Source organism: Phocoena sinus, chromosome 7 (assembly GCF_008692025.1).
Source record: "Phocoena sinus isolate mPhoSin1 chromosome 7, mPhoSin1.pri, whole genome shotgun sequence".
Lineage (NCBI taxonomy): Eukaryota > Metazoa > Chordata > Mammalia > Artiodactyla > Phocoenidae > Phocoena > Phocoena sinus.
In genome coordinates this window covers 115,256,530-115,281,441 of record NC_045769.1, presented here as the reverse complement: position 1 = coordinate 115,281,441, position 24,912 = coordinate 115,256,530, and the positions used below count along the sequence as shown (strand labels likewise).

General features: G+C 44.7%; 1 protein-coding gene across 1 annotated transcript in view; it reads left to right on the top strand.

Moving 5' to 3' along the window:
* Positions 1-8,462: 8,462 nt before the first annotated feature.
* The window catches only part of CFAP221 (cilia and flagella associated protein 221), an 83,633-nt gene continuing 67,183 nt past the window's right edge, over positions 8,463-24,912 (top strand). Inside the window, exons 1-6 of the mRNA XM_032638637.1 lie at positions 8,463-8,572; positions 9,954-10,139; positions 12,706-12,806; positions 22,606-22,692; positions 22,853-22,951; positions 24,501-24,601. Coding sequence (XP_032494528.1) covers positions 10,001-10,139; positions 12,706-12,806; positions 22,606-22,692; positions 22,853-22,951; positions 24,501-24,601 — 527 coding nt within the window. The 5' untranslated portion in view covers positions 8,463-8,572; positions 9,954-10,000. The remainder of the gene's footprint in view (positions 8,573-9,953; positions 10,140-12,705; positions 12,807-22,605; positions 22,693-22,852; positions 22,952-24,500; positions 24,602-24,912) is intronic.

The following is a 24,912-nucleotide window of genomic DNA, read 5'->3' as shown; positions in this document are numbered from 1 at the left end:
GACAAAGAAGCTATCCTCTGGCACCTGCCCGCAGCTGTGGTGGACGCCTCGATAGATAGGTAGGTAGGTAGATAGATAGATACGTAGATAAATAGATAGATAATTTTTATTATTTTATTTTATTTTTAAATGTTGAGCATAGTTGATTTACGGTGTTGTGTTAATTTCTGCTGTACAGCCAAGTGAATCAGTTATACATACATATGTATTCTTTTTCATACTCTTTTCCATTGTAGATTATCACAGGGTATTGAATAGAGTTCCCTCAGATAGATAGTTTTTAAACTTTTATTTTTTTAACTTTTGAATTCATTTCTGTCACTTGTAACAAAAAGATCCCTGCATACACTATGGAAGCTTCCCAGGACAGTGATGCTTGAGCTTCAGGGGCTGGTTTGGGGGCAGGGGGGATGAAAAGAGTGCTGGGGGAGGGGTGTGGTGGGGGAGTGAGGAGCTGGCCTGGGGGTCCAGGTCTAAGCCCCCTGAACGAACTACACCAGTGAAACCTCACTGAACTTGCTCTGCCCCTTCAGCTACTCAACAAACCAAACAAAAAGGTCTGTTCTCCCTTGCGTGTGAGCTCCTCTGGGACTCAAGCTAATGTATTATTGATGAGCCATAAATGATGGGGCCGGCATGCTTTCCTATTCAGTGCTGAAGTGCAAAGGTGTACACTGACGTTTGCATGAGGTTTTAGGGCTCGGGCCTACTGGTTACTCTGGCATGGGGACTGGCTTTTTCAGGAAAGCAGTTTTTACTTCTCTAACTTTCCTCCTCCATTTGTCAGCATCCTTTTAAACATTTGTATGAAATATTATCATTAAAACAGATCAAATAAAAGAGAGCAAATAAAACCCTATCTGAAAGACAGCGTTGCTAATGCTCTCCAGGCCTTATCTTCACTGGACGGAGCGAAGAAAGGTCAGGTGCACGCTGGCCTCCCAGAGGCTCCCTGCTTTTCTGCCTAAGGCAGTTTGACTTGGCACACAGAAGAGAAGGTTGGCAACAGACAAACTTGGATTCTGTTCCTAATTTAGTCATCAATTACTGTGACCCTGGGCAAGTTACTTTAGCCCTTTAAGCCTCGATTTCCTCATCTGTAAAGTGGGGAAAATAATACCAATCTTTCAGCATTGCATGAGGTTGAAAATAATCCAGTGCAATTAAATTATCTAGCGATACTAATTAAGATGCATGTGGCGGGACTTCCCTGGTGGCACAGTGGTTAAGAATCCACCTGCTAATGCAGGTGACACGGGTTTAAGCCCTGGTCTGGGAAGATCCCACATGCCGCGGAGCAACTAAGCCCGTGCGCCACAACTACTGAGCCTGCGCTCTAAAGCCCATGAGCCATCTCCCGCTCACCACAACTAGAGATCGCCCGCGCTCAGCAACAAAGACCCAACACAGCCAAAAATAAATAAATTAATTAATTAAATTAAATAAAATAAAAAGATGTGACACACACACACACACACACACACACACACAATGGAATACTACTCAGCCATAAAAAAGAATGAAATAATGCCATTTGCAGCAACTCGGATGGACCTAGGTATGATCATACTAAGTGACATAAAAGTCAGACAAAGACAAATATCATTACGATATCATTTATATGTGGAATCTAAAAGAATGATAGAAATAGAAACAGAAATAGACCCACAGACATAGAAAGCAAAATTATGGTTACCAAAGGAGCTAGTGGGGGGTTGGGAGATAAATTAAGAGTTTGGGATTAACATATACACACTACTCTATATAAAATAGAGAACCAACAAGGACCTACTGTATAGCACAGGGAACTCTACTCAATATCTTGAAATAACCTATAAGGGAAAAGAATCTGAAAAAGGATATATACATATATATGAATTACTTTGCTATACACTTGAAACTAACACATTGCAAATTAACTATACTTCAATTTAAAAAAATTTTAAAAAGGAAATACAGCTTAAACCTGGCTCTCTCCTGGGATACTTGCCCTGTGAACCCAGCAACCATGTTGTGAAGAAGTCCAGGCCACTTGTTGGTATTTTGGGCAAGATCCTCATCTACGCTTGCAGCTGGCAGCTTTAGCGTCAACTGCCTTCCAACAGCTTCACCTCCCCGATTTCGGGTCTTCCAACTGAAGCCCCAGACATTATGGAGCAGAAACAAGCCATCTCTGCTGTGCCCTGTCTGAACTCCTGTCCCACAGAAATCGTGACAGATAGTAAGTGCTTGCAGTTTTTTTTTTTACTATTTACTTATTTATTGGCCGCACCACGTGGCATGTAGGATCTTAATTCCTGGACCAGGGATTGAACCCATGCCCCCTGCAGTGGAAGTGCGGAGTCTTAACCACTAGACCGTGATGGAATTCCCCATAGTTGTTTTAAGTCACTAAGTTTTGGAGTAATTTGTTATGGAGCAATACATGATGAATACAACATAAATTTTTTTTAAATTCTGCAAGGCAAAAACCATTAACAGCAAAGTCAAATGACAAGTGCTGGAAAAATTTTTGCAACACTTATCAAGGAATGAAAGACAAATTCCCTGATATATAAAGAGCTTCAACAAGTCAATAAGAAAAAGATCAAGAACCCAATGGAAAAATGAGTAAGGGACATGGATTACAGAAAAGGAAACACAAATGTCTCCTAAACATGTGAAAACATGCTCACCTTCACTGATCATTAGACAGATATAAAATCAAACCAAACTGAAATACCATTTTTCACCTATCAGATTGGCAAAAGTATAAATGTTTTGTAATATATTCTGTTAGTGAGGCTGTAAGGAAACAAATGACCTCACACTTTGCAAGTAGGAGCAAAAATTAATGCAAAGCCCATGATGGGTGACCCAACAATAGTTATCAATAGGACAGAGGCACAGACCCTTCGGCCTAGCACTTCTACTTTAGGGACGTTTCCTACAGATATACTCACATGTACGTGAATGTATATATGCAAAAGTCTGTAGAAATGATATATGCATTGTATAAATCATTACAACACTTTTTTTTTTTTTTTTTGGCTGCATTGGGTCTTCGTTGATGCACACAGGCTTTCTCTAGTTGCAGCGAGCGGGGGCTACTCTCCGTTGTGGTGCGCAGGCTTCTCATTGTGGTGGCTTCTCTTGTTGTGGAGCACAAGCTGTAGGCGAGCAGGCTCAGTAGTTGTGGCACGTGGGCTCAGTAGTTGTGGCTTGCAGGCTCTAGAGTGCAGGCTCAGTAGTTGTGGCACACAGGCTTCGTTGCTCCACAGCATGTGGGATCCTCCCGGACCAGGACTCAAACCCATGTCCCCTGCATTGGCAGGCGGGTTCTTCACCTCTGCGCCACCAGGGAAATCCTACAACATTGTTTATAATGGTGAAATATCAGGAGCAACCACATATCCAACAATAGGGGACAGGTTACATAAAATACTGAATATACGCAGCCATAAATAAAGAATGAGGAGGTACCTTATGTACAGATATGGAATGATTGTTACAGAACGGTCCATTCGCCGGACTCACAGCAAGCCAACCACTAGACGCCAAGGTTTACAGCAGAGAAAGAGTTTATTCACAAGGCAGCCAAGTGAGGAGATGGGAGAACCAGTCTCAGATCCACCTCCCCAAAGGCAAGGGGCTTGGGATATTTATGGGATAAGCAGGGTGGTCTTAGGCGTGAGGAAAGGGGGTTGGAGGTAGAGGAAAAGTGAGATAATTGCTGCTCTGTGCAGGTGCATCTCGGACACCTGCTTCTGGATATTCAAAATGGAGGCACTGACCATGACTGGGGAGTGGGGTTTTCCAGTCCTCTGAGGTCAACAGGCCGTTCATAGGGCATCTGCACAGGCCCAGTTTTAGGGTCTGTGGTCTCAACCAGCCCCAGCTGGCTCACACAGGGCAGGAGCTGAAAGATCTTGTAAAATAAGTGGGCTGAGTGAGGCTGGGAAGGTATGCAATTAAAGAGAGAGAGAGAAAGGAAGGGAGGGAAGGAGGGAGGGAGGAAAGAAACTAAAGCAAACGTCATCAGTGAAGGCTGTTGACAATGAAGACAGAAGCAAAGTGCTTTACAAGCTGCGCCCTTAGCTATTGTTCTGTAAGACAAGTTCAAGAATTTCTATTAGTTATCAGCTCCTGTGGACTCTGTGGGGCACAGTTTCATGATCACTCAGATTTATGGTAAGTGGATAAAAGAGGAGACAGAAGAGTGAGCAATTTGGCTTTTAAATAGGGGATGAACTGCTTACAAATAGAAGCATACATATAATTGCTTGTGTATGCATAGCATATGCCTGGAAAGATAAATAAGAATCTGGCAACATGTGTTACCTCTAGGAAAGGGAACCTGGTGGCTTATGGACAGGGGTAGGGGGGAGATTTTTTTACTTTTTGAATTTTGAACCATATGAATATATTGCCTATATTTCAAACACATATGTGTGTGTGTTCTAAATATATATGTGTGTGTGTATGTGTGTGTATATATATGTGTGTGTATATGTGTGTATGTGTATGTGTGTGTATATATGTGTGTGTATATATGTGTGTGTATATACGTGTGTGTATATATGTGTGTGTATATGTGTGTGTATATATATGTGTGTGTTCTAAATATATATGTGTATATATATAGTATGTATATATATGTGTGTGTGTATATATGTGTGTGTATGTGTATATATATGTGTGTGTGTATATATATGTGTGTGTATATATGTGTGTGTTCTAAATATATATGTGTGTGTATACATATATATTGTGTGTATATATATGTGTGTGTTTGTGTATATATATGTGTGTATATGTGTATATATATGTGTGTGTATATATACTGTGTGTATATATATGTGTGTTTGTGTATATATATATGTGTGTGTGTGTATGTGTATATGTGTGTGTGTGTGTGTATATATATATATATATATATATATATAAGTTTAGGACTCTCTTGGCATAATTCATTAATGACTTAATTCTCTGAATATTTTGGAGGTCCCACCACGTGCCAGGCAGTGTGCAAGGTGATGAGTATATGGTGGTGAGCAAGTCAAGCTTCGCTGAGCTTATGGTCTAGGAAAACAGACGTCAAAGAGGTAAAGCCATCGGTCTAGAATCACACACTGCGAAAAATGCAATGAAGGAAAAGAACCTGCGGCTGGGAGAGAGGATGATGGGGTAGGACATGATTTAGCTAGGGAAGCCAGGAAAAGCCCCTCTAAGGAAGGGATCCTTAGGCTGAGTAGGACTTAGTCAAGTTTTCCATTATTCATTGCTGCAGCTAGATGTATCCCAGAGCTTGCAGGCTTGAAACAACAACCATTTTATTCTATTGCATGAATTTTGGGGTCAGAAATTCCGGCAGGACTTGACTGGGCCGTTAAAGTAGTCCCAGACCCACCCAGATTCAAAGGGAGGGCACAGGGTCCCCACTTCTCATGGGAGGAGTGTCAGAGAACCTTCAGCCAGCTTTAACTCACCACACCAGGCAAAGGGCTGTTGGGGGAGAAGGTGGAGCTGGGGGTGGGGGAGAAGGTGGAGCTGGGGGTGGGGGAGAAGGTGGAGCTGGGGGTGGGGGAGAAGGTGGAGAGGGGGCCAGCAGTCAGGTCCTTCAGGGCCTTGAATGTTGTGTTAAGGATTTTGAATTTTATTTTCTGCACAATGTGAAGCCACCGAGGAGTTTCAGGCAAGGAAATTCACTGCTCCACTGTGCTTCAGCTTCCGTGCCTCCCGTCACACCCATTTCATTGCCTTAGTTTGGCAGAGGCTGGGATACCCTTGTATTCTGCTCACTGCAAACGCTAAGTGAAATTAATGTGAAATACGTAAATGAATCGATTAAATAATTGATGATCTAGAACAGCTGGAATTGTACGGCATCAGTTCAGTCATTTCCAAACTTTAATGTGTCCATGAATCTCCTGGGGAGGGGCTCTTATTGAAATGCAGATTGTGATTCGGGCGTTCCGAGGTGACCTGAACTTCTGCATTTCTAACAAGCCTCTGTGCTACCAATTTTGATTAGTGAGTGTTTAGAAATCATTGTATGTCAGAATGTTTTCCGCTGAAAGAAAGAGGTCATGGGATTTGGGTACCAAACAATCAGAGTTGAGATGACATCATCCAGGTGGAGTCTCATTCCTGCTCTGCTATCCTCACCACCGCCACCTTCACCATAGCACTAGGACCCCTCAATGCCTCTGGGGGCTGCTGCACTTCCAAGGAATCACTTCTGGATACTACACTGTCCAGAAAGAGAAAGATACTGTATGTCTCTTTCTTAGGAGAAAGGAAGCCTTTTTCCAGGGTCCCCCGGATACCTTACTCTAATGTCTCTGCGGCCAGAACTGAGTTACGTACTCAACCATAAATCAATCGTGGGCAAGAAGATTGGGAATTCGATGATTGGTATAGACTAATCAGAATCTAAGTGGGGTCTACGGAACTGGGGATTAGGGAGAAATCTTAGCAAAGCTGCGGTTCTGTTTGTAAGAAAGTGGAAGCAGATGACCAACAGTGAACACTACACAATAATATGCAATTTGCTTAATTGATTGTACAGAGACCTACATGTTATATGTATATCCCTATCTATCTATCTTTACATATAAAATAGGGAATTTGGCAAATTTATTTAAAAACTTAAGGGAAAATCAGGGAATTCCCTGGTGGTCCAGTGGTTAGGACTCTGCATTACTACTGCTGAGGGCCCAGGTTCGATCCCTGGTCCAGAAACTAAGATCTTGCAAGCTGCGAGGTGTGGCCAACAAAACAAAACAAAACAAAAAACTTAAAGGAAAATTTTAAAATGTTACCCAATACCCCTTAAAAAGTGTATGGAGATAAGCATTTGATGATTTGATCTCAGGTGGAAAGGTCCAGGAATATGGGAAACATAATACTTGTTCTGAAATCTACATCCTTGTTGGGGCAACAAAACAGAAAAGTAAAAAGCAATCTACTATATAAGCAAGTGAATTAATTTTTTTGCCCACTTGACCAACAGTTACTGGGTACTCACTCTGAACAAAGAACTGTGCCAACGGCTGTGGGAGATGCAAAGATAAGGCACGGTCTCCTCCTCCTAAGAATTCTGCAGCTTCAAACACACACATAATGATGTGTTTGGCATATAAAAAGTGCCCCCAAAGATGACAAAACAAAGTGAATAGGAGCCCAGAGGAAGGAAACAGTCCTTGTGGTCTGGATGCTTAAGGAGCAGGTAGAGGTTACACCATCTCTACTGATACCCTTGAAAGATGGGGAGATTTTTAATCAGGGATGATGGTAGGGAGAAGGGAGGTGCTGGAAAATGGGAAGATGGGAAAAATGAGCATTCCAGGGTGGGGGAGGGGGGAGGGGCACAAAAACGCATGCAACACAAGTGATGTGGGTTTGGAAAAGGCAGGTATCCTTATTGGATTCCTACGATAATCTCTTATCAACATGAAGCCATAAATAACATCAAGCAAGTGCCAAGTCATACAAGGAGGGAGCAGGACAAGGGCAGCTCCCAGGAAGAGAGACCTGAGGTGTCTGTGTTAGGAAAAATGTCCACGCATGAGCAGGGTGGAGCAAACAGGGCAAGAGGTCTGGGGAGCTGGCCCAGTTTCATGGTTTACAATCCCTAAATACCATTATTAAACAGAAACAGTTTCTTCAATGAATAAATTGCAACAACAACAAAAAGGCATGGAGAGAGAATCTATTGATGAAGAGACCTAACGGACATATCAATCTATTGTAATGTGTGGATTCTATTTGAATTGTGATTCAAAGTGTCAAACTAAAAAAATATTTTATGACGTTTATGAGAAAATTGAGTACTCAGTATTTGAAGATGTTAAGAAATTATTGTAATGTTTTAGGTACTGATTGTGGTTATATTTTTTAAAATTCTGAAATATTTATTGTTGATACTATGTCTGGGATTTCAGACATGAAAAAAATACAGGGAGTAGAGGAAAGGTATAGATGAAACAAGATTGGCCATGATTTGATCATTGTTGCAGGTTGGTGTTGAAGGTTAATCATGCTATTCTGCCTGTATATGTTTGAAATTTGTCATAATAGAAAGTGTAAAATGAACTATATTACAGTAGGATGTCTAGGACTGAATGTCCCTCGGGGAAGCTCCACCCACTGAGCTTGGTAGGCCCCGCCCCTTCGGCCCCGCCCACCCCGTCAGCTTCAGCCCCGCCCCGTCAGCTTCAGCCCCGCCCCGACAGCTTCAGCACCACCCCCTTAAGCCCCGCCCGTTTCAGCCCAGCTCTCCCGCCGTCTGCTCTCAGGGTATGCAGTTTATGGTGTGTTCCGACTTCCTCATGTCCGCTCGGGAATTCGTTGTCCTCACACCCTATAAGTCGCTCTCTTTGTTCTTTCCCAGGCCGCAGAGACTGCTCCGAGTCCCCAGAACTGACCCACGGCCTCCAGACCTCCAGCAGCGGCCGCCCGGGTCCCCCCCACGTCCCAGGGGAGTTTGGTCGCGTCCGGTCGTGACCCAGGGAGCGCGTCCGCGTCGTCATGGCGACGCTCAGGGAAGGTGGCGGCGCCCGCGGAATCCCACCCGGGAACCCGCTCCTGGGTGAGCGGCCTGGGACCTGAGGCCGTGAAGGCGGCCTGAACCCCGGACGGGTGTCCAGCCGCAAGTCAGCCTGGTTGGGGGGCGGAGGAGAGCTCGGGCCCAAAGGGTTAAATGAGGATGCGGGTGGCACGTGGGTCTGGGTTCGACCCTGCTCTGGGGTAAAGGGGTGCTGAGGGGAGCAGGCGCTTGCCAAGGGTGAGAGGGCCTGCCCCGTAGAGCATGGGACCGCGAAACCGAGGATGCCTGGCGGGGGGGGTGGGGAGGTGGGGGGAAGGGGGACAGTTCACCTTGGGGGTGAGTGAGCTGGGATGGGACCTTGAATGACAACGGTTTAGCTATTGTGTCTCCCTGAAGTACAGGCAGGGAAAGTGAGGGGAGGGGGCTGGAGAGTGAACCGGGGCGGGTGTTGAAGGGGTGGAGGGGAAGGAGCTGGGTGAGGTGAATCTTCAGCCATGCTGGTGAGAGGGGATGGGCCGAGAGTGGAAAGGAGAACCTTCCTTCAGAAAGTGATTGTTAAGTACCTCTTCAGTGCTGTCAGTGTATTTTGCTTGATGCTGTACTCTTTGGGGAATCTAAAACTATGAGCTTTCTCAAAACAAGAAACAAAAGAACACACGTAAAGATCCACACGTGATTTTACGTCAGTCTCAGGGGCTTCACAGAGCAGCCCCCAAGCTTAGAGACGCAGCTGTGGGAGATATAAAGATGTGTGGGATTTGTAAAATGCCATCACAAGGCAATACATTATTAATGCCAGAAGTAGTGGAGGCAGCAATTGCTAAAGAACGTTAAGGGGCATTGGGATCAGTGTGAACTTTATGAAGGCAAGCCTGGCAAAGGGTGTGACGGAACCGGGACCCTCGGTCCTAGGACAGAGCTCCTAGGAAAGCACCCAGTGGTGGGGGAGGAGGTCTATGGCTCTCCACCTCCTCTTCCCAGAGAGGGGCCCAGGAAGGTGGCTCAAAAATGCCAGTGTCTCCCAGTGTTGAAGGGTTTCATGGTCACGTCCATCCAAGAAACTGATTCGGAGAAATCTCAGAAAGAAAAGCCCTGTTTAACTGCTGACTTTTCCAACATTTTCCAAACTTCATCAACTGTGAGAGCCTCAGGAACCATCAGGGCTACATTTTGGGAAAAGCTCTTGAACAGAATTAAGGACCACGGAAGGGTTTTGAGCAACGGCACGGCACTGGGTTCAATGTGTGACGCAAGATGAATGGGACCACCTGTGTGGGAACGGAGCGGCGAGGGAGGAGAGGCGGGGGGTGGGGGGGCTGAGCCACAGTAAACCACACAGTGACAAGAAGTACATTTGTCAAGGGTTGAGAAAAAACTGTGTGGTTTCCTGTGGATGATTATACGACTACTGTTTTCTTCCCAGGAAATGACCTTTGGCTCTAAAAAGAAGGCTCCATTTTTCATGATAAAATGGCAGTGGTGAAAACCCCCAGCAGAGAAGTAAAGAATGCTGAAGAACCATTTCATGATGTATCACCCCTCCTTTTAAGGAGCCTAGTGGAGGAACCCAAGAAACCAAAAGAAGTACCTAATCACCTCCTGGAATCAAGTAGGTGGTTAGGAAACAGATTTGCTTTACAACTCACATCTTCCCAGAGGATCCAAAGTCCAGAAAGCATAAAGGAATGTTGGGTGCTGATTTATCTGTATTGTTTTACAGGCTGGTAATAGTGTTCATCATTAAGAACAATGGTTCCATTTAGATCCATCCACTTCACTGGTAGACTTTATTTTTTTATATTTATTTATTTTTGGCTGCGTCAGGTCTTAGTTGCAGCACATGGGATTTTCCGTTGCGGCGTGGGCTCTTCGTTGTGGTGCTCGGGCTTCTCTCTAGTTGTGGTGGCGGGTTTTCTCTCTAGTTGTGGCGCTTGGGCTCCAGAGCGCGTGAGGTCTGTAGTTTGCGACACATGGGCTCTCTCGTTGAGACGCGTGAGCTCAGTAGTTGTGGCGCATGGGCTTAGTTGCCTGGCCACATGTGGGATCTTGGTCCCCTCGACCAAAGATCAAACCCGCTTCCCCTGCATGGGAGGAGCGTGGAGTCTTATCCACTGGACAGCAGGGAAGTTCTGTAACTGGTGGACTTTTGTGGTGGAAATTGGTTGCCAAGTTCTGCCACCTCCACTTCCTCCAATATCTTTCCTCTCTGTCCCCATTGCATCCTCAGCAGGTCACCAGGACTCTTGCAGGGCCCTCCTCCCTGGCCACACTCTTCACAGCCCTGGCATTGTCCTTCCTAGAATTCATGCTGGCTCCTGCCCCCGTCCTGTTTGGATGCTCTCAGGGGATCCCCTGTGTGCAGTTCCTTTGCTTGGCACTTGGCCCTCTTTGCCGTCGGTCTAAGCCTGCCCACCCAGGGCCCCTCTAGTCCCCCAGCTCCGGCCATGCCTGTTACTCCTGCTTCTTCAAGGATATGTGCCTTTTCCCATGCACATCCCTGAGCCTGGAAAGCCTGTTACATCCTATGGCTGTTGTGCAGAAGGCTAATCATTTTGCCTGCGGTCTTCTCACTGAATCCATCACATCACCATGGTACCGTCTATGTCCATTTTACTGTTGGGGAAGCTGGGGTGGCCCAGCTAAGCGGAGAGGTGGTGTTCAGATGTTGCAGCCCAGTGTCCCGCTCCCTATGTCCCACTAGCTTGCTTCCCACTTGCCATTCAAGGCCCATCACAAATGCTGGAAATGCAGCATTTGCCGTGGCTCTGTTGTCACTGAAGAACACACTGAGTGCGAGTTAGTATACTTGACTATTTCTGGACATTAACAGAAAAATGCCCGTTTTACATCTGTTTTGTGGCCCTACAAACAAAATCTTCAGCATTAAAAAAAATTACCAAGGGACTTCCCCGGTGGTCCAGTGGGTAAGACTCCACGCTCCCAACGTAGGGGGCCCGGGTTTGATTCCTGGTCGGGGATCTAGATCCCGCGTGCATGCCGCAACTAAGAAGCCCACATGCCACAAGTAAGACCTGGTGCAGCCAAAATAAATATAAATAAATAAATTTTTTTAAAATTACCAAGCAATGTTCAATACTTAAAAGTAATTACCAATACTTACAAATTTACCAAATAAACTATGGAGATCATAATCCCCCTGAGACCCCACCCTTACCCCAGTCCAGCCCTTCAGTTTGGCCCACAGTTGATGACAGTGGCCATTCACCCGCGGGGGAGGAAAACACCAAATGTTTCACACCCACTGTAGATGGGTACGAAACACGGGGGGCGAAGGGTGGGGTCAGAGTGTCAGTGACTCACAAGATTTAGCTATAGCCAAAGGGGAAAGGTCGTCATTTGTAGGAAACTGGACAGGGCATTCATACCGCAGGAGGCAGTTTACTGGTCGGAACCAGGCCTGGGTTTGATTTTTACAAAATGGAAAGAATGGAGGGTTATAAACAGATGCCTGGCATGAAGCACGGAAGGCACGGAAAGGCTTGTGACCCGGTGTCTTCTCCACACATCTCAGTTCCTGCTGCGTGAAGAGCCGGGACAACTTTTGTAGACCTGGACTCTTCTGTGAGCTCAGCTGTCCTAACCTTGTTCTCAAAACTGGGAGCAAAAAAAGACACTCACGTGACAAGAGCAGTTTGAGACTTTACCGTCCAGAGGCATAATTTTTCAGAGCCTTAGGCTTACTCTGTATTGCACTGTAATTCAGTTCAGAGGAAATCAAATAATAGCAGTTAAATACACAGTAATAAAATTAAACCCTTGCTGTCTGGATTCTTTGAAGTGGATATTCATTACATAATAAGCAATTGCAGTGTTATACAGAGAAAACAGGGTGTGTGCTCTTCACAAGCTTGTTTTATTATGAAGACTTGTATAAAATGTGTACAGAGCAAGTTATTTTAATAGATAATAATAAATGTGAATTTGTATTGTGATGACAATATCTCCCAAGTGATGTGTAAAAATAGAGGGAGAAGCAGTCCAGTTCTCGTGGAACAATCATTAATCTTGTTGACAGCTGTATCCTCTGTCTGAAACCTTCGTACGCTTAAAATACCCTAGATTAAAGGGAGCTCATGTTGATAGGATCTTCTTTCATTTAATATACGTTTTTATGTCTAAACTCATGATATACTTAATCTGCATTGTTTTTATAGAGGTTTATGCAAATCTTCTGAATAATAAGGTCATACAGGCAAAACCTGGCATATTGCATTTTGGAGGCTATCAAGTAGAAAAACACCACCAGCAGATACTGGTAGGTACTTTAAAAGAAAAATTTTTTTTTTTAATTTCGTTGAAATATAGTTGATTTACAATGTTGTGATAGTTTCTGCTGTACAACAAAGTGATTCAGTTATACATATATATACATTCTTTTTCATATTCTTTTCCATTGTGGTTTATCCCAGGACATTGAATATAGTTCCCCGTGCTCTACAGAAGGACCTTGCTGTTTCTCTCTATAATAGTTTGCATCTGCTGACCCCAAACTCCCGATCCGTCCCTCCCCCACCCCTGGGTAGGTACTTTCTAAGTGGGATAATTAATCATAATAATGAAATGCCATGAATGTTCTACATTTATATTACTCATTCATCTAAAGAGAAGCATAATCAGCAGAAGTGCAGATGTAAATTGGACCAGAAAGGCAGTTCTAGGATGAGAAATTTTAAAGTTGCATCAGTGTCCTTGGACAGCTTTCCTCCCCCCTGCCAAAGGCTCCTCCCAGCACTCTCTCCAAACTGGTGCCGTTGCTGAGTGACCGTAGGGGCCAGGAACTGTGCTTTGCATCTCACGTGGTCCAGTTTAGTCTTTACACTAGCTTTGTGGAGGTTGTATTGTGGCTGTCTTTGTAGAGATGAGGAAACCGTGATTCCAGAATGTTAAATACAGTACTTGCCTCAAGAACACAGGAACAGAGACAGAGTGACTCTTAGGCTGCCTGCCTCCCAACCAGTGAACTTTTTTTTTCTTTTAGATTTATTTTATTTATTTATTTATTGGCTGTGTTGGGTCTCTGTTGCTGTGTACAGGCTTTCTCTAGTTGCGGCGAGCAGGGGCTGCTCTGTTGCGGCGTGCAGGCTTCTCATTGTGGTGGCTTCTCTTGTTGTGGAGCACGGGCTCTAGGCGCGCAGGCTCAGTAGTTGTGGCGCACGGGCTTAGCTGTTCCACGGCACGTGGGATCTTCCCGGTCTAGGGCTCGAACCCGTGTTCCCTGCATCGGCAGGCGGGTTCTTAACCGCTGCGCCACCAGGGAAGCCCCTCAAGTGCACTTGCGCTCCACACCTCTACCACCAGGGAAGGGGTGTCCCTTTCTTAGAAGGGCCCAGCAAAGCTTCCGTTTCGCCTGCTCAGGTCAGATGCCCAGGCCTAAATCAGTCACTGTGGCCAGAGACACTCTGGCCTGACCTGGGGCAGCAGCTCCGCTGAAAGGGCTCCGGAAGGGACAGGTGAAAGGACGCACCGAGGAGTGGCTGAAGCTGTGGGGACAGCAGTCCACCGCAGAGCCACATGAGTCCAGGCCTTTCTGGCTCCCCGTCCTTGACCCGGATGTCCAGACTGGGGAGTGCCCGGGTGGCTACAGCACTCCTAATCCGCCACGTAAAGGGGGCCTGAGCATTAAAGCAGCTATAACGCCTCAGAGACCCCGCCGTGACCCTCCAAAGTCACACTGAGCAGGACGTCAGAACTACGGCAGCCGGCCATGGAGCTGGGCTAGACTGGGCTGCGGACATGTGCTGGAGTGGGGCCGATAGGCGTGGGCTCTCTCACGTGGGCCCTGCGGCTCCGGCTTTGTGGGTGGCGTCCCCTCCCAGCGCAGGCGTCTCCGCGTTTACAAGCAGTGCGTTCTTATCAGCCATGTCTTTCACTTATTTATTTATTTTTGTTTTCACATAGCGTCTTTTCTAAAATTTTTTTAATTTAATTTTTATTTTATATTGGAATATAGTTGATTTACAATGTATTCGTTTCAGGCGTACAGCGAAGTGATTCAGTTATACACATATGTATATCCACTCTTTTTTAGATTCTATTCCCATATAGGTCATTACAGAGTATTGAGTAGAGTTCCCTGTGCTGTACAGTAGGTCCTTGTTGCTTATTTTATATATATAGTGTGTATATGTCAATCCCAAACTCCTCATTTATCCCTCCCACCGAAACCGTGTCTTAAAGTGGATCATTTAGAGCCAGAATTCCAACTATGGTGTTAGACTTATCCTCAGAGTGAGGAAAATTGATGGAGGAAACTGACAAATGGTAAAGCTGTCAGGAAGTGAGGTCAGGTTCTATGGGGCAGACCCCTGCCGACAGAGAATGCAGCTTCCAGAGAATGCAGCACCCTCAAGTCCTTACTTATCCAAGAGGGTGGAGAGAGAAGGGATCGGGAGAGGAGCCTGTTAGGTGCCCAGTGCTTCCTCCTAGGAAAAGGGTCAGGATTTAAAACTGCAATTGGGAACTTTACCCCTCAATCTATCAGGACACATTCCTTAGAACACAGCATCAAAGACCAAAGTTAATCATTCATTTTAGAACTTGCTTTTCCTGGTTATTAGCTTTGCTATCTAGATGATGGTAGGGTAAATCTAAAATAATTATTGTTCATAATTACTCATTGTTTGCAATGAGTGAACAATTCTCTACCCGTTCCCACCCGCCTCACTCTCCTCATTCCTTCACCCACCCACCCCCAACCTGGGCAGCCACTGATCCACCTTCTGTTGGTGTAGATTTGCCTATTCTGGACGTTTCACGTAAGCGGAATCACACGACATGTGGTCTGTCGCGACTGGCTTCTTTCATTCAGCATGTTTTCCAGGCTCATTCAATTTGTAGCATGAATCAGTACTTCATTCCTTTTTACGGCCAAATAATATTCTGTTGTATGGCTTTATTACATTTTGTTTTGTTGAAAACAATTTTTTTATTGAAATATACTTGATTTACAATGCTGTGTTAGTTTCAGATGCACGGTAAAGTGATTCAATTATACATGTCTATATAACTATATATATTCTTATTTTACATTCTCTTCCACTAAAGGTTATTGCAAGATATTGAGTAGAGTTCCCTGTGCTATACAGTAGGTCCTTGTTGTTTATCTATTTTATATATAGTGGTGTGTATCTTTTCATCCCAAACTCCTAATTTATCCCTCCCCCACCTTTCCTCTTTGGGAGTCATAAGTTTGTTTTCTATGTCTGTGAGTCTATTTCTGTTTTGTAAATAAGTTCATTTGTATCAAATTTTAGATTCCACATGTAAGTGATATCATATGATATTTGTCTTTCTTTTTCTGACTGACTTCACTTAGTATGAGAATCTCTAGGTCCATCCATGTTGCTGCAAATGGCATTATTTCATTCCTTTCTATGGCTGAGTGGTATTCCATTGTATATATGTACCACATCTTCTTTATCCGTTCCTCTGTCAATGGACATTTAGGTTGCTTCCATGTCTTGGCTGTTGTAAACAGTGTAGCTATGAACATTGGAGTGCATGTATCTTTTCAAGTTATGGCTTTCTCTGGATATATGCCCAGGAATGGGGTTGCTAGATGATATGGTAGCTCTATTTTTAGTTTTTTAAGGAACCTTCACACTGTTCACATTTCATCGGTTGATGGACGTTTGGATTTTGTCTTTGGGGCTGCTAGGAATAATGTCATCGTGGACATTCGTGTCCATGTTTTTGTGTGGATATATTTTTAATTCTCTCGGATATATATTAAGAAGTGGAATTGGGTTGTATGGTGTGCTAGTTTTCTGTGGCTGCCATAACAAATTACCACAAATTAGGGGCTTAGAAAACTAGAAACTTACTCTGGAGACCAGAGTCCAAAGTCAGGCTGTCAGCCGGGCCTCGCTCCTTCCCCGGGCTCTTGGGAGGAATCTTTCCTTGCCTCTTCCAGGTTGTGGTGGCTCTAGGTGTTCTTTGTTTTGAGGCTTCATGACCCTAAACCTTGGCCTCCATCTTCACATGGCTTCTCCTCCCACTCCCTTTTGTCTTCTCTTCTGTCTCTAAAAGGATACTTGTCGTTGGACTTAGGACCCATCCAGGTAATCCAGGATGATCTCATCTCAAGGTCCTTAACTTAATAGCATCTGCAATCACTCTTTTCCCAAATAAGGTCACATTCACAAGTTCCAGTTATTAGGGTGTGGCTGTATCTTTTTGAGTTCACCATTCAACTCACTGTTGTTCTATTTGCATTTCCTTAATCACGAGTGATGTTGAGCATCTTTTCATGAGCTTACTGGTCACATTGCACCAAAGGCTTGTGGTGGAGAAGCCATTTGGGATAGCCTAAGAGCAAAGTGAGAGGTGGGGAGCTGACACCCAGGGCATAGAGGGAGACGAGGAGAGAGGCTTGGAGGGAAAGCATGTGGCATATTTGGAGACCAGTGTGAGGTCTGCTTTACCCAGATCATAGGCTTTTTGGAGGGAGGTAAAAGCTTCATTCTGCTGAAGAACAGAGGCCGTCTCTGTCTTTTGTACAACACAATGCCTAACACACACAAGGCACTCAATAAACACTTGTCAAGATATTGAACTCACTTTATTGGAAGAGAGTGACTTGGTAGAGACTCGTGAATTCCAAGTAAATACAGGCTAGCATCTAAATAATCACACTGCTTCTATCAGACATTGAAACAAGCAGAAATGGATACAAGTACAAAATTATTTCATCTTAATAACATTCTGGGAGAGCCAGCCTCCTGTTTCTATCAGCAAACTTAAGCAGAAACCTAAGGGAATTACCTTGAGACTCTTGCCAAACAAGGAGGGGGGGAAATCCAACTCTGCCTTTATCTTGGTTTTGTTACAGGAAACGGTGTAAATTACCCAAGAATGGAATGATTGAATGTGTGTTTAAGACGACAATAAATTGTTCATTAACATTTGAGATTGATCCAGATCTGGTTAAAGGCTTTAAAGCCTTTTACTTGGATTCATATCAAAATCAATCTTTCGATTTAAAAGTTGAAATAATGGTTCCCACTTTTCTCAAAACCAAGACCTCTTAAAATCCCTTTCCCTCTGCGGAAAGACGTTGTCTGGGAAACTATATTTATTAAGGAAATAATTAATCAGCTTTCCCATGAGACAAGCAGTGTTACTGTGGCCAGCCCCAAACAAAGTTGTCAGCCTCTACAGCCTTATCTTATGCAGAGCGGCATTCCCTTCAGGCTTTCTGCAATAATTGTATTAGTTTTCAGGTCCCTGTTGCAGCATTCAGAGACACCCCTGCCCCAGGATCTTGGTTCTCAAACTGGAGCCACAAATCCCAATGGCTTCTAGTCAGTGTGCGAGGGTGGGGACTTGAAGCTACAGTGTAAACAAACATGGTGCATCCTTCTGGAGCATCAGTTTTACTCTCCCATTTTGGAGAAATGCAGTATAGAGCAAAATTTTAGAGTAAAATCCATTACCAACCTGCATTTTAAGGTAAAACTGTTACTGACCAGGATTCTTGGACTCCGTAATCAGTAGAAATTAATAGGAGGCCAGAGGAGACATTCAGGCAAGGCTTTACTGGGGCCCTTGCTGTAGCAGGGGGGAGCGAGAACAGGTAGCGAGTTCCCTGTTCCCTTGCTGGCTCCTCGAGGCGGGGCGGGCTGGTTCCTTATATGGGGTGAGGCTGGGGGCAGGTCCAGGGGTCGGGCCTGAGGGGTGGCCTAGGTGCTCTGCCCACCCCCTTGGTGGGCTGTGTGCAGGCATCCTACGCAGGGCCCTGCTTTTGCTCCCGGCTCCTCAGAAGTGGCAGTTGGGTTTGTTTGTTTGTTTGTTTTTTGTTTTTCTTTGGTCTTTTTGTATCTTGTCGTCCACAATTTGCCCCAGCTACACATGCACGCAGTTATTTTTAGTCCCTTATAGTTTCTTTGTATCTGTTGCTCCAGGAGACGTCTGTCCCCGTGCCAGCACTGCAGCAAAGGGTCCCAGGTCCCAGGTCCCAGCCTGTCTCAAAACACTTTAAAGAACTTATAGAGCTGCTTGCGTTTTGCCCCCAGATCCCTGGCGTTGGGTATTAACCTCTGAGAAGCTGTGTCCCTGAGGGGAGGGGTTGAAGGACCCCGACTTGGAGGCTGAGCTGTGTTTGGAAAATACTATGATTAGTGCCCGGGGTTGAAGGTTAGACCCAACGCTCTGCCCGGTGGAGGGGCTGGAAGGAAGGAGCAGAGTGGGGACGGAGGGGCGGGAGCTCTGAGCAGCCCTTGGGAGAGCCCTGTGACCCTTGAGTAAAAGCTGTTCAACCCGGGACTGCCTGGTTGGTGGTCCCATGCTTGCTTGCCTGTTCTGGGGGCCCGTTCTGAAACACTGAAGCGGGGGCTGTCAGTTGGGGCCCGGGGGGGGGCGGTCAGGGGAGGGAGTGTCAAGGTCGTGAGGACCTATGGGGCCAGGAGAAGGTCAGCTCCCAGGGGCGCAGCGAGCTTGCGGGGGGAAGTAAGGACATCTATTGACCCCACAATTGCGGGACAGAATAGGGTTTTAGGTGAGTTTATCTTGTCTCGCCTCAAGGGCAATCCTGGGTTGCTCACGTTTTCAAATAAACTTTAAATATTATTTTAACATACACTTTCTAAACACTTGATCTTCCCAAGGCTTTTTTTCCCCTTTCAATGACGATTATTTCACCCTCAGTTTTAGTTATAAATGAAAAGGCAGGAATGCCATTTTAGCCCTGAAAGCATATTACTTTTTAAAAAGAAATCAAACTGACCTGCTGACAAAGTGTAAAAAAAAAGATAGATAGGGAATGTAGTTTGGGTACTGAGACATCCTGAGCTCTGAGACGGGAAGGGCCCTGGGTTGCAGGCATCCTGGGCTCCAGCATACCAGTGTCTCCTGGAAGGACCATTCTCCTGGGTAGGAGATCCAGGAGCCCACACCTCACCAAGATTCCCCCATGCAGAACCCCTGGAGGTCAAGAGAGGCCTGGGCAACTTTTATTTTTTCAGGCTTCTCACATATTAAAGAGATATGCCAGACTTCCCCGGTGGCACAGTGGTTAAGAATCTGCCTGCCAATTCAGGGGACACGGGTTCAGGCCCTGGTCTGGGAAGATCCCACATGCCGCGGAGCAACGAAGCCCGTGCACCACAACTACTGAGCCTGTGCTCTAGAGCCCGCAAGCCACAAGTATTGAGCCTGCATGTTGCAACTATGAAGCCCACATGCCTAGGGCCCGTGCTCTGCAACAAGAGAAGCCACTGCAATGAGAAGCCCGTGCACCACAACAAAGAGCAGCCCCCGCTCACCGCAACTAGAGAGAGCCTGCACGCAGCAGCGAAGACCCAAAGCAGCCAAAAATAAATTTTAATAAAAGTAACTTTAAAAATAAAATTAAAAAAATAAAGAGATATGCCATGTTGCTGCAAATGGCAATATTTCCTTCTTTTTTATAGCTGAGTAATATTCCATTATATGTGTGTACCACATCTTCTTTATCCATTCATCTGTTGATGGACATTTAGGTTTGCAGCAACATGGATGGACCTAGAGATTATCATACTAAGTGAAGTAAGGCAGAGAAAGACAGATATTATATCACTTCTATGTGGAATCTAAAAAAATAATACAAATCAACTTATTTACAAAACAAAAACAGACTCATAGACAAAGAAAATAAGCTTATGGTTACCAGAGGGGAAAGGGGATGGGGGAGGAGATAAATTAGGAGTTTGGGATTAACGGATACACACTACTATATATAAAATAGATAAATAACGGCTTTTACTGTATAGCATAAGGAACTATTTTCAGTATCTTGTATTAATCTATAATGGAAAAGAATCTGAAGCTTGAATTTGACACTTGAAACTAACACAGTATTGTAAATCAACTATAGTTAAATTAAAAAAATTTTTTAAAGATATGCCAAAACAGGGTCACAAAAATTGTGGTCCTTTAAGAATATTCACAGGTGAACAGATAACTAATAAGAACCTGCTGTATAAAAAAATAAAATAAGATAAAATTCAAAAAAATATATTCACAGGTGACAAATGAGAACTTTTAACAAGTGCAAGCATTGGTATAATATCATCAAGAGACTGTGTCTTAAGCCTGACTTAGGGCCTCAGTGAACTCGAGGCCTTGGGCAGTGGCCGTGTGACAGGCTCAGCCTCTGGCCTGGACTTTGGAGACCAAGAGCCTCTTAGCTGTCCTCTGGCCCAGGTGAAGGCCACATCCCAGAACCCAAGGTCCTTGCTCTCCTTTCATGTAGAGGAAGGAAAAACCCCTCTACTCAGAGACCTTGTTAACTTACCCAGCAGGTTGTCCTGCCTTGAACGAGGGCCTCCTCCCGACCCCATCAGAGAACTCCTGACTTTGTGGGTTTTTTTTATCAGCCCTAGCAATGGATTGGAGGCTGTCCTCTCCACACTTCTTTTCCTGATTTTTTGACTGCCTTAGTGTCACCAGGTCCCCAGGACAAGTGGCATGTAATTAGAGAAACTGGGAGTGGGTGGGTGGCTGGCTTCTTAGCTTAGCTGAACCACAGGACTAAGTTGAGTTCAACAAAAAGGTGCACAGGTAACCAGTCAGGGCAGGAGGAGGGGAGTGTGCAAGGCCATGCCGGGGGGTACCTGGGGCTGTAGCTCTGGAAAAGTCTTAGGTTGGACAGAGACACATGGGCATATTTCAGTATTCTTTAAGTGGTGTTGTGTTTATTTTATTATTCGTTAAGTGGTGTATGATAGATTTTGAATCTCTTAAAGCGTTTAAATGTGCACTGAAGCCAAAGCAATCTTGAGAAAGAAAAAATGGAGCGAGAGGAATCAGGCTCCCTGACTTCAGACTATACTAGAAAGCCACAGTAATCAAAACAGTATGGGACTGGCACAAAAACAGACACACAAATCAATGGAACGGGATAGAAAACTCAGAGATAAACCCACACACGTATGGTCACCTTATTTTTGATAAAGGAGTCAAGGATATATAATGGAGAAATGACAGCCTCTTGGATAAGTGGTGCTGGGAAAACTGGACAGCCTCATGTAAAAGAATGAAATTAGAACACTCCCTAACACCATACACAAAAATAAACTCAAAATGGATTAAAGACCTAAATGTAAGGCCAGACACTGTAAAACTCTTAGAGGAAAACATAGGCAGAACACTCTCTGACATAAATCACAGCAAGATCTTTTTGGATCCACCTCCTAGAGGAATAATGAAATAATGCCATTTGCAGCAACATGGTTGGACCTAGAGATTATCATACTTAGTGAAGTAAGTCAGACAGAGGAAGACAAATACCATATGATATCACTTATATGTGGAATCTTAATGATACAAATGAATTTATTTATGTACAAAACAGAAATAGACTCAGAGACATAGAAAACAAACTTATGGGGACTTCCCGCCTGGCACAGTGGTTAAGAATCTGCCTGCCATTGCAGGGGACACAGGTTCGATTCCTGGTCCAGGAAGATCCCACATGCCATGGAGCAGCTAAGCCCGTGCGCCACAACTGCTGAAGCCCACGCGCCTAGAGCCCGTGCTCCGCAACAAGAGGAGCCACCGCAATGAGAAGCCTGTGCACCAATGAAGAGTAGCCCCCGCTGGCTGCAACTAGAGAAAGCCCGCGCACAGCAATGAAGACCCAATGCAGCCAAAAAAAAAAAAAAAAAAAATCATAAAAAAAACCCTTATGGTTAGCAAGGGGAAAGGTTAGGGGGAGAAATAAATTAGGAGTTTGGGATTAACATATACACACCTCTATAGATAAAATAAACAACAAGGATCTACCGTATAGCACAGGGAACTCTACTCAATATTCTGTAATGACCTAAATGGGAAAATAATCTGAAAAAGAATAGATATATGTATATGTATAACTGAATCACTTTGCTGTACACCTGAAATTAAGGCAACATTGTAAATCAACTATACATCAATATAGAATAAAAATTTAAAAAATAATGAAATTGCACCGTATCTCCTCACATCCCTTTAGGAACAAGATGAGGTAAAGATAAATGAGGAGGTGCATGTGCAGGTGGATAAAGCAGTGTATTCATGTGAATGCTTTTTCTCTCCAGCACGTGGTCAATATTTGCAATGAAGATGTACACGTTCATATTTTACCCCCCCAAACCAAACACTTTCAGATCAAGTATGTGAAAAAGGTAAGTGTCTCTGGGGGGCATATTCTCCCAAGGTGTTCATTGCCAGGTGTGGCTTTCTGTGCCGCAGGTCTGCCCAGGACGGCATGTAGCGTGTTGTCCCCGTGGTCCTGCTCCCTTGGGCGCTGGGGCTCATCCGGACAGGAACCCCCTTGTCTTCTAGGAGCACCGCCTTATCCCTGGCTTGTCCCTCACGGTCACCATTACATTTACTCCAGATGAGTGGCGATACTACTATGATTGCATCCGCATTCACTGTAAGGTATGTCCCTTAATATCAGGGGGTTTTTGGGGCCTGGGGGTGGCATCAAACCTTACATCTTCAAGGGAAGAAGAGAAACGGAGTGACAAGTATGAAGTTTCTCAGCCTGATGCCTTGGGCAGCCGGTCTGAGTGGCTTGAGGGTCCTGGTCCGGTGACGTGGGTCCCAGCTGGGGAAGCTCCAGGCTGCCGAGAACTGGGGCAGAGCCAGAGACACTGCTTGCTGCAGGTTCCCACCTGCCCTGGCCTAAAAATCTCATTTATCTTGTGGTGCTGGGAGTTGAGGAAGGCTTGTCAAATAACTTAAACATCCTCCTTTAAGAGCTAGGTGAGAAGATCAGCAACAACCCCGAGTTGTCACTGGGCACCAGCAGCAAATGTCCTCCGAGGCAGCCCTGGGGGTCTGCAGGGAGGCTACTTGTGTGGTCCGACCCCAGAGGCTGTGCTGTAGGAGCTCTCGAAGGCCTTTTCCAGGTCACCTAATTCATCCCCCGCCTCCAGCCTCCAGCCCCACGTGCTGTCAGTCCTTCCCTTAAAACTGGCACCTCCACACCCCTCTGCTCTGGGTTCCACGCCCAGCCCTTACAAGTTGAGAAGCCTTAAGGTTAAGGAAATTTACCTTTTCAAAATTAAAGTGGAAGAGTGTGCTTTAGTAACAGATGAGTCTCAGTTTTTAAAAAGAGGGGGAAAAAAAACTAAAAATGAAACCAGAGTGGTGCTTTCAGGAGGAATATTCTGTACCAAGAACAAAAATCCTTAGGACAGGCATTGCGTAGAGCACCAGGGCAGGTGTCCTGCTACTTCATAGCAATGCTATTAGTGCCTTGTATTTATGTGGTGCCTTAAAATTTTCAAGGCCAGTGTCTGCTTTAATTCTCAAAAATACCTTTAAAGAAAGGTGGCCTTATCCCCACTTGAAAGCAAAGGAAGAGACGAGCTGTGGAGAGGTCAGAAGTCTTACTCAAGGTCACGCACTGTGCAGGTCTAGAAGCAGGCCTCTGTGCCTCTGGCTGGTCCAGTGCTTACTGTTCGGCACTGTCTGGATCAGCTGATTCTGTGCTGGTTTCTGTTTATCTCAGGCCGCTCACAATTGTGTTTCCCTATAACTTTCTGATATCGAAACAGATGACTGTTTTCATCTCTACATGAAGGCATCATTAGCTTTCCTGGATAATATTGAATATCATTTCAGTGAAATATGCTAAAATTTTTCTATACTTTGTTTATAGCTAAGAAAACTCAATATTTCAACTGTTATATTTAAGCACTCAGTGTTTTTTTTTTTTAAGGAAATGTTCTCCCTTTTTTTCTGGAAGTATTTTTTAATGATAGAAAACAAGATAAGAAATAAAGGATCTACAAATTCATCTTTGAAAATTATAGTCTTGGGACTTCCCTGGCGGTCCAGTTGTTCCAAAGCAGGGGGCGTGGTTTCAACCCCTGGTCGGGGAACTAAGTTCCCACATGCTGCGAGGCGCAACCAAAAACAAAGAAAAAGAAAATTATAGTCTTAAGCATGGTAAACTTGACTTTTTTCCCATTAATTTTAGGGAGATGAGACTTTGCTTATTCCCATCCACGCCTATCCTGTCATGAATAGACTGGACTTTCCCTCATTTATAAATCTATCAAATGTTCTACTTGGTGAAAGGTAAGTTATCAAAATGAATTACCAAACTGTCATGGGATGTGAAAAGTTAAGAGAGACTCACATAGATAAAAACTTAGATTTCTGTTTTTCCTAATGGAAAGTTTTCCTTCTAGCTGAGTTAGACTGGACTTGTAGTTGCAAAGGCAAAGCAAACAACCAACAAACAAACCCAACCGAGTCAAAATATCATTAAGCAAGAAAGGAATTTATTGGGTCATCAACCTGAAAGGTGCAAGATGGCACGCACCTTCAGGCATGGCTGCGTCTAGGGGTTTAACAGGGGTTGCTGGGACCCTCCCCACCCCGGATCT